At 42.8% G+C, this 9,427-nt stretch overlaps 1 protein-coding gene across 4 annotated transcripts; it reads left to right on the top strand.

Moving 5' to 3' along the window:
* Positions 1 to 2,361: 2,361 nt before the first annotated feature.
* On the top strand, positions 2,362 to 8,624 carry slc45a3 (solute carrier family 45 member 3). 4 transcript variants are annotated; one of them, XM_012822558.3, is made up of 5 exons: positions 2,362 to 2,506; positions 3,635 to 4,078; positions 5,082 to 5,900; positions 6,184 to 6,449; positions 6,898 to 8,624. In XM_012822558.3, exons 2-5 carry the CDS (start codon positions 3,922 to 3,924, stop codon positions 7,285 to 7,287), a joined length of 1,632 nt encoding a protein of 543 aa, XP_012678012.2. In that variant the 5' UTR covers positions 2,362 to 2,506; positions 3,635 to 3,921; the 3' UTR covers positions 7,288 to 8,624. The 4 variants fall into 4 exon arrangements, with proteins under 4 accessions (XP_012678012.2, XP_042563811.1, XP_042563812.1 ...); XM_042707877.1 differs by having other exon boundaries at positions 2,362 to 3,242; XM_042707878.1 differs by having other exon boundaries at positions 2,362 to 3,292.
* Positions 8,625 to 9,427: the final 803 nt, after the last annotated feature.

Here is a 9,427-nt window from a genome sequence, read left to right as displayed (position 1 = left end):
TTTAACTGGTTTGTAATCCTGTTGTTGGTTCCAGCATTCACGGACTGATCAGAGGATCTTATATCCATCATTTGGTGCCATCAAAGTGTACTTGTAGGCAAACATTTTTTTCAAACATTTTCTACAGCCATTAATGTTATTTTGTAAATTATTTTAAAAAGGACATTTCTACTGATTGCAAAAAGACAACTAAAAACATAATAACTAATCTTCATTTTGCAATCTAATCAAAACAACGATGGGCAAACTCAAAGTTTGTTTGCTTACTTCACTTGAGTGCACATTAATGGACTGTGCCAGACAAAAACATCTGAGAAAGAGAAAAAAAGCACGCTTTATGACTAACTCCTCTAATTAACAGAACAGCCTTACACAAGACTTGTATTAACGTCTTTAAAAACATTTTCATGGAAGTCTATTTATAGACACAATACAACATACAAAGCCTGCACTCTGAAGACCGAGAGCACATTAGCTGTCCTTCAGTTGTAAGTTTGCCGAAAAAGAAACACAACCACAACTGTAACAAGTTGCATCTGCCGAGAGACACTGACAGCCTTCACTGCCAACTGGCATTCGACCAGCGAGGTCAGGCGTGAAAATGTGTGGCCAATGTCTGAGTGGCTATTTTGGCTGAAGACGCGTATTTTGTGAGGTATGTCGTTTTTATTTTGCTTGAAAATGTTACCCCTATGGCTTTTGAGCATGACCCATGTACATTTAAAAAAAATTATATTGAAGTCATGTAATGGCACTGGGATCTTATTATATCTGCATATCAGGTATTGATGATGATGATGTGATTTTTGTAACCTGACTGGTTACACATAATCAGTATCTTCCCAACATTATCTGTAGGCTATTTGTATTTCAGTTACTATTTCAGGATGGCTGTAAAACACATTTTCTTGTGAAAATGTGCAAGTCAGGAAAGTAAAGCACAAATGCTGAAGCCACAGAAAAAATGGGAACAGCTAGCAAAAAGTCTGCGAAAACAATTTTTGACAGTTTCGTTGAATTGTGTGGTTGTCAACACACATAAGTTAACTTGAGAGGAAGTTCAGTGTTTCGCTACAGAAATTGAACCAGTTTCATTTTCAAAACACAGTTGGAAGCAACAATCCCAAGGTAATGTCTGATTGGTTTTAACGAGTCATTGCATCTTAAATACAATTTGGCTGAAGTTTCTCATGTATTAGGTGTTACTTCTATTCATTTTATTACTGTAGTCCACCAAGCAATGAAGAGGAATTGTCATGGATATGTTTCCTCTGGATACCACTTCTTTAAAAACTGTATTTTCAGGCACTACAATGCAACAGATTTTGTAATAGTATGTGTGTGTGTGTGTGTGTGTGTGTGTGTGGTGAACGGAAAGAGCACTCACCTCTCCTGGTCTCGATCTGGGTTTCTGGGGTGACAAGTCTGCACTCTGACCGTGACATCAAAAAGCCATGTTGGCTTGTGTGGCAGTTAGAGCTCACACTCAGCCGTAGTGCTGCTGCTCTATCACAGTGTGTGCTGTCACCAGTGCTAGTAGTCAGAGGATCTCAGAACTCTAATGTAACAGGGATTGTTGATACATGTTTTTGTAATGATTAATCACGGTACACTTACACACCCGTGTTGAGCAATCAGCTGGGAGCGGAAGACAAGCAACACATTTCCAAGCAGTAATTTCCTGAAGACAGCAGCTCCTTGGTATTCTAACCACCTTACCAGTCTTCTGCTCTGGAGTCTGAGGGTGCTCTTGTGACAGGGTGCTACTACAAAGAAAATTCAGATGTGATTTATTTTAAAACCATATCAAGGTGAAAGGGGAACCGACATGGTCATTGCATTGTAGGCCCTTTTTAAAGGAAGTATAGAAGTAAAGGGGCGCTGTTAACTTCAGTTATTAGTTATTAGGATGTTTTTATGGATTCATCAGTTTTGAAGGCTAATGATTGACACTAGCTGATGGATTTTTTTAACAGATTATGGATTGCAGTGTCCTTATTTGTTAACCCAGATCAGATTATAGCACACCGGAGTACTTGATTATGATTTCAATCGATGAGGTCAAGAAACTGAAAAAAAATCTGACTTAAATCATGTCATGTCAGCATCACGCTTAGAGTCAAAGTGAATAAACAGAGGTAAGGGTTGGGACGCAGACGTCATCAGGTTCACCCAAAGGAGCTCCACCTCTCTCACACTGACAGGTGAGGCGACACGCACCTGGCCCTGCCCACTTCTCTCGCTCTCCTCCCGGAAAGGGCAGAAAATCCTGTTTCAAACCCACAAGGCATAGATTGACAGAGGCATTTTTCTCCTTAGTCATCAGGTTCAAAGTCCCTCCCCTTCCAAGATGTTGTCTTCCTTCTCTCTGTGAGTCGTAGTGATGCTGCCAGTCATCACACACATGCTGAACTGGCACCTGGCTTCATGGGACGAAGACAAGTCTGAAGACACTCCAGACACTCTGAAGACTTCACTCCTGCTGGACCAGTGGAGCTCTGGAAAAGTATGTATTTCCCATTTGTTGCTGGTGTGTTCCTTGGTCATAATTGTTTGTTGTTCAGGTGTGTTGTTGAAAATAGCTACCAGGCACAGTTAAAGTGAGTACTGAGCTACTGAGTACTTCATCACTTCATAAATGGTTTAGTGAATTTATCAGGATGTCATTGAAGTGCATCCAGTATGCTTCTCTAAGTGTATTGATGTGTATATGTGATCCATGGATGAAGTCAAAACAAATCATTTAGAACTTAACATACTTTTTGTTCTCAGTACCAGTAGTGCAGACTGAATATCGCCTTTGAATATGTGTGTGTGTGTGTGTGTGTGTGTGTGTGTGTGTGTGTGTGTGTGTGTGTGTGAATGTGGCAGATGTTTTACACTTTCTATAGTTGTTATGGATCGGTTTATAGTCATTTAATGATCTACTTATTTTAGTAAATGAATTATGACCTCAAGCCAAGTCTGTGTGACCATCCGCTCTTCTCCAGTAGTGCCGGTCACTGTACAAACAAGAAACTCTTTTCCTCATACGGTGTGTTGAACTTCGAATGAAGCGACACACGGTCGAGCAAATAGCTTCTCATTGGCCAGTGAGAGATATGAGCTGCACTATAACCGTTCTGTCATTGGACCAGATCACTTCTTCCGTGTGCCCATGTTTTTTTCTTCTTCATTACAATGAACTTTCTAAACATTCTGTGAGAAGTGGCTCATGGATGACCTGCTCTAATCTGAAGCTGGTTCGCGTAACTTTTCTTCTTTACGCGTTTGCCTTGGACCATCCCTAACTGTAGGTTTAAGGGTAGAAGTTGCCTTGGCACATACCTTTTTGTCCTCATAGTGCCAGCTCTTTTGTATGCTCACCTGGTACCTTTGTGCGTGGAATTACAAAAACTTTACTAACTTTTGTTTAAAGTGATGGATGACATTGTCATTGGGGACAGGTGGTGAACAGGTTTGTCAAGAAAATCAGAAAGTAGTAATACTGGATTTCAATGTGTTAGTTGTCCATCTTGATTCCACATGAGTTATGCCTATTCAGCAGTTAAATGTCAACGTCATCAATAAAGTTCAAAGATCAGAAGAAAGAAATATAACATTTTACAACATATCTTGCTTCCTTTTTCCACAGGATTAGTTTGTAGATACAGGGCATTTTCGAAGATTCTTGAAGACACGAGGTACAACCCGACTATGTGTGGATAGCACCCCAGCTCTCCTTCACATGTGCATGGTTCGGCTAAGGCATCATGGGAAATCACCATCTATGTTACTGTCAAGGAAATCGCAAGCTCTCCTCTCAGTTCTTGAAACCAGCAGCAGCAGCAGCGCACAGACGGACTTCTCCCTGGGTCTCGCCCCTGTGAGGAGCAAACAGGAAGTTTGGCCGGGGCCCAGAGAGGGAGAGGCCCAGAGGGGATGAGAGCTGTGGCCATGCGTAGTCACTTCTCCCTGCTGCTCCTGGTCAACGTGATGACATGCGGCCTGGAGGTGTGTCTGGCGGTGGGCACCATCTACATCCCCCCTCTCCTGCTGGAGGCAGGCCTGGAAGAGCGCTACATGACCATGGTGCTGGGTGAGTAGCTGACAGAAGGTAGGGCGAGTAAGAGAGAGAGAAAGAAAGAAAGAAAGAAAGAAAGAAAGAAAGAGAAAAACAGCTTTATGTAAAACATATAATTTAATTTACCAGATGGAGTTCTCATGGAGTGCAAAAGTAGATGTTAGAAGTGACGGGGTTACTCCAGGCTTCCTTAGAAAAGAAGCCTACACTGTGAAAGGGGGAAATGAACTCCTGTAGTTGCTATAGTGACAGACAGGGTTTTATGGGTCATTCTGGAGCAAAACAAATATTAGATGCTATTGACCATAAACCTTAGGGATATGGATCCTATGTTTGCCAAAAAAATGACATTTATCCATTTCATGTCTGGGTTTGTGATTCCAGTTGAAAGGGAGTTGGTCTATTTTTTCCACAAAATGTTCCATATATAGACTCACAGAGTCTCACTTACTTGTATGAGTCAGACTAACGTTGAAGAGGCAGCTTAGTGGTAAACAGAAACCCTTAAATTAAAAAAGGTGAAATGACAAAAGTGAAATTCCCCTTACAGTGAGGCAAACCTGTATTGTACAGTTGCCCATGGTATGGCTACATTCTATGTTCTATGCTTTTAGAATCATGGTCAAAGTCTAGCAGTTATAATCAGCATCTCATTTTCATGATTGGGACTCCAGCCCTAAAATAAAAGACTGACATATTGTCTCAGGTTTGCAGATCATTTAAACTTACTTGTTTGTGCTTCTGAGAGGTCAAAACCTAGAAAAAGCTAGACCTATACTTGATCGCATTCTCACTTCTATATTTATATTTACTTATTTGGCAGCAGCTGGTATCCACGGCAACTTTCAATTGAGGTAGCAAAACAATTGACCAAATGACCCAGTGTTGTCATAAGTGCTGTATAAACTGAGTTCATTTTGGCTCGACATTAGTAGCTTTTTTCACCCTGACTTTGTGCATGTAAGATAATCTCTTTTGGCCGTAACAGCTAAAATACTCATCACATCTGTTCCCATAGGTGTGGGGCCTGTGCTGGGTCTCATCTTCGTACCTCTGATCGGCTCAGCCAGCGACAGCTGGAGGGGCCGCTTTGGTCGGCGGCGTCCCTTCATCTGGGCCCTGAGCGTGGGCGTGCTGCTGGCCCTGGTGCTCATCCCTCACGCCACCTCGCTGGCAGCCCTGCTGGCTTTCCAGCGCCCCCGTTGGCTGGAGGTCTCCCTGCTGGTGCTGGGCATCATCCTGCTCCAGTTCTGTGGCCAGGCCTGCTTCACGCCAGTGGAGGCGCTGGTCAGCGACCTGTTCCCTGGCGAGCACGAGAGTCGCTGGGCCTTCACAGTATTCTCCCTCCTGCTCAGCCTGGGCGGTTGCCTGGGCTACCTGCTGCCAGCCGTCAACTGGAACTCCGGAGCAGCAGCCAACTACATAGGGAGCCAGGAGACCTTCATCTACGCCCTGCTCACTCTTATCTTCCTGGGGTGTGTGCTGAGCACAGTGATGATCACGGAGGATTTGGCAGTCAGCGTGGATGCCAGTGGGAAGGGGAATGGAGGCAAAAAAAGCAGGAAGGCCTGCCACCGCTGTGCCCCAATGATGCCCTTGCTGGCCCCCCATCGTCTGTGCAGCACCGTGGGCAGCCTGTTGTCCGTGCTGCCACACTTGTGCAAGATGTATCGGGACATGCCCAAGGTTCTCCGCCGGCTCTTCCTGGCTGATTTCTGCAGTTGGATGGGGCTGGAGTGCTTTATGCTCTTCTACACCGACTTTGTGGGAGAGAGGTTGTACAACGGCCAGCCCAGTGCCAAGCCAGGGTCTAAAGGGAGGCTGCTTTATGAAGAGGGTAGGTTGAAGAAGATGCACATAGTAATCGCCCTTTGTTATTTTATACACTGCAGTTACAAACATACATTTCATATTTCAAAACTGATTTGACTTTAGTTTTAAAACCTCATCATTCAGAAGTTATTTATAGTGTAGCCCATAGTAGTCTTTTGGGCTATAGTCAATTCCTAGTCAAAATGTAGATTTAATGGGTGTGGTGTCAGTTTTCACTGATAGAGGTTCAGTACGTGTACATGCCATGTGGGGCCAATGTCTGATCTGGGTGTGTGTGTTGGCTGCAGGTGTGCGCATGGCCAGCTTCGGGTTGTTCCTGCAGTGTTTGATGGCGGTATGCTGCTCCCTGCTGATGGAGCGGCTGCTGGCACGTGTGGGGCCCAAGGCATTGCTCCTCAGCAGCGTGGCCGTGCTGGCCCTTAGCACGGCAGTCATGACCCTCTCCCACAATACTGTCCTGGTCACGCTCATGGCTGCTGCCACCGGCGTCACGTTCTGCACACTGCAGGTGCTGCCTTATACCCTCACCTGTCTGTATCACTCAAACAAAGAGGTGAGCTCTCTCCTGCACTCTTAAATGCATCTTCTGATTTGCAACGTCAAGTACATAGAACGGTAGCACTTTACTTGACCCCTCCATCTTAAGACAAACGTAAACATGTCATAAACACGTCGTGACAGATGCAGTAGATATGACAGACAATGCCAATAACCATACATATTGGTAACTTCTGTCCTCAATAATGTATGATACTATGACAGCTTAATAGCGTGTGATATAAGCTATTTATAGCTTCGTATCAACATCAAGTATAGGGCAGGTCATGTTTGACATGGTTATGTTGACATGATGTTATGAGAGTGACAAGTGTTACCCATGACCCTTCCAAGACAATAAACAATACAATAGAACTTACCCATGAAGTCAGCAATAAAACAAGAGGATATTATGAATGTTCTCTTTCACAAACCTGAAAGTAAACTATATAGGAATTTTGCAGGTGTTCTTCCCTAGCACTGTGAGAAAACCTGCAAAGACCTGCAAGGACACCTCTTCCAACAGTGAAGGACATCCAGCGGGCATGCCAGGCTTAGTGCCTACTGATCTGATGGAGCCGCCCTCTCCTTCAGCTTGTATCCTCCATTTACCCCACCCAGAGATGGACCTGCCCCCTCCCAGTACCTCCAGGGGGATATGTCTGGACCTGGCATTGCTGGACAGTTCCTACCTGCTCTCCCAGGTGGTGCCCTCCCTGCTCATGGGCACACTGGTGCAGCTCACCCACAACGTGAGCGCCTACATGGCCAGCTCCTGCGTCCTCAGTCTGCTGGCGGTGGTGCTCTCATCACGTATTATCTTCGACCGGAAAGACATGGAGCTGCTTCAGTAATGCAGCAGTTGAAATAAAAGAGCAAAGATGTGAGGGGGAGACATTGCAGCATCACAGCTGCATAGTCAGTCCACCTCAACAACGAACTGCAAGCTCTCAAGCCATCAAAGGCTTAAAATACAAGTCTGGCATATGTATTGTTGGGAAATGTTCAGGATTCTGAGATTTTTGTAATAAAGGGGGAGCCCAGACCTCTTTTCTGAAAACCAAAATATATACACCCTTCATACCAGCTAAAAAACAAAACAACCAAATTATTGCTCTAAACCAAAGTGAATGTTTCAGTGTATTGTTTACAATTTAAATTGTCTGGCATTAGAATGGAGTTCAAAGGTTAGGTCATAGGTTTAAACTATATTAATGCAAAGTGCTAATATAAATAAACCCCTGTATTTATTTTATTTATTTGGGTTTCTTGTATAACCTGTACAGGTGTTGGATTATTTTATGAGATAACGATGTTGTAACGCTGTTTTCATAGTGATAGCAACGGTTGATGAAGGTAACGGTTGTATACCTCCCTGTGTGGTTAACCACACTCCAGTTATAGTATTGTGAGACCAGGTGTACATGTCTTGTACATCACACAAGCTATGGTGAAATGTGGACTAAATGTTGGTGGGAATGATTATAGCATTTTTAATTTTTAAACCTCTCCAAAGGCCTCCTGACGGTGGAGCGCTGAAGTCACATCGGACCTCACAAGACTAAATGGAGACCACACCGCTCCCCAGTCCTCTGTCATGCAGCCTAGCTGTGGAAAAAAATCTGAAGGATTCCTCCTCTTTCTTCAACTGTTTTTAAAAATCCATTTATTGATCCTTTCTGGTGTTTTTAATCCGGGATAGTCTGACTATCTGACATCAGATATATATCTGACATTGAAAATATATTAAAAATGTATTTATTGACTCATTTCTGATGAGTCCCCTCAGGAGAAGTTGAAATGTTGCCAGCAGTACTCTGGTGTGAGTTCAGTGTAATTTGTAAATGTTGTTTATATTGTTATGTTTTCCAGAGTGTGCTATGAAGAGATTAAACAGTTGTTTAAGAAACCAAGGAGTTGAGCCCACCTTCAGTGATCACATTTCAGTTCCCTGATAATTTAGATTTCCTCTAATACTTCAGGAAAATTAGGCAAAGCCCTAAATGTCTAACTATGCTGCTCAACTCCTTACCACCTCACCACTAGACTATAGCAATACCCGACTGGCTGTTTATTCAGAGTTTATTTCTGTATTTTTCTCTCTAAGGTATTTTCTTGTGTTGTAGCTCACTCTAACGCACAGTGGTTTTGGATAAAAGCATCTAGCGAATAAATAAATGTTTACAAATAATGTGTCATGACTCCAGGAGTAAAGATTTATGGTATAGTTGTTTTTTTATAGGTGTTTATAGTTGGTTTGCACTTTATTCACTGCTTATGGACAATTTTCAACTTAATATTCTCTATGTCTTGCACTGACAACAAATGCATCCTCGTGCACTTGGTCCATTTAGACACTGCAATCTAAAAAGAGTACCAACCCCAATGTGCATAATCAGTCACTGGGTAAAATGGAATGTGGGGGAACTAACAGGTTAGAACAGTTAGTAGTAGACCAAGATATTAATAATAACAGTATTATTTTCCTAGACACATACATACATGATGTCAATCATCATGATTAAAACGCTGTGATATTGGCTATAGGCTATATTATTAGTACATGTTGCAAGTGAATATGACATGGCACTGGTTTGTCATGTCAATGTTAGGATAAAGTAATTGTTGATTCTTGATTGACTAACCAGTTGATTTAAGTTAATTATATTGACATAACTCAAAAACATTGATTTAAGTGTGTTTATTACAATAAATCTGCACTTATGTACTGAATGCTCAAAGGTAGACACCCTTTCAAGTCAACAAATAACTGTTGGAGGACGTGCTACATGCGTAATTAACACAGAAAGGACCAGTAGGTCTGACCAGCCCTTCATCGCCACACCCACCCATACCAAAGCAATGCTATGACAAAAACGTTGCAAGTACTCTCATCTCAACGCTGAAACAATCTAGTTATACACCCTGAACTTGAATACGAAGTGAACAAGACAACATTGTACGGATTACAAAAGCAAGCAAAATATGTGACTG

This window comes from Clupea harengus, chromosome 5, assembly GCF_900700415.2.
Source record: "Clupea harengus chromosome 5, Ch_v2.0.2, whole genome shotgun sequence".
Taxonomy (NCBI): domain Eukaryota; kingdom Metazoa; phylum Chordata; class Actinopteri; order Clupeiformes; family Clupeidae; genus Clupea; species Clupea harengus.
Note: the sequence above shows the minus strand (reverse complement) of the source record. Positions and strands in the feature narration are given on the sequence as shown.

Excerpts from the sequence above, each read along its gene's own strand:
- slc45a3 (XM_012822558.3), top strand. The coding sequence starts at position 3,922 with ATGAGAGCTGTGGCCATGCGTAGTCACTTCTCCCTGCTGCTCCTGGTC. Across the intron at positions 4,079-5,081 it reads CTACATGACCATGGTGCTGG|GTGTGGGGCCTGTGCTGGGT; the intron begins GTGAGTAGCTGA and ends CTGTTCCCATAG. Across the intron at positions 5,901-6,183 it reads GAGGCTGCTTTATGAAGAGG|GTGTGCGCATGGCCAGCTTC; the intron begins GTAGGTTGAAGA and ends TGTTGGCTGCAG.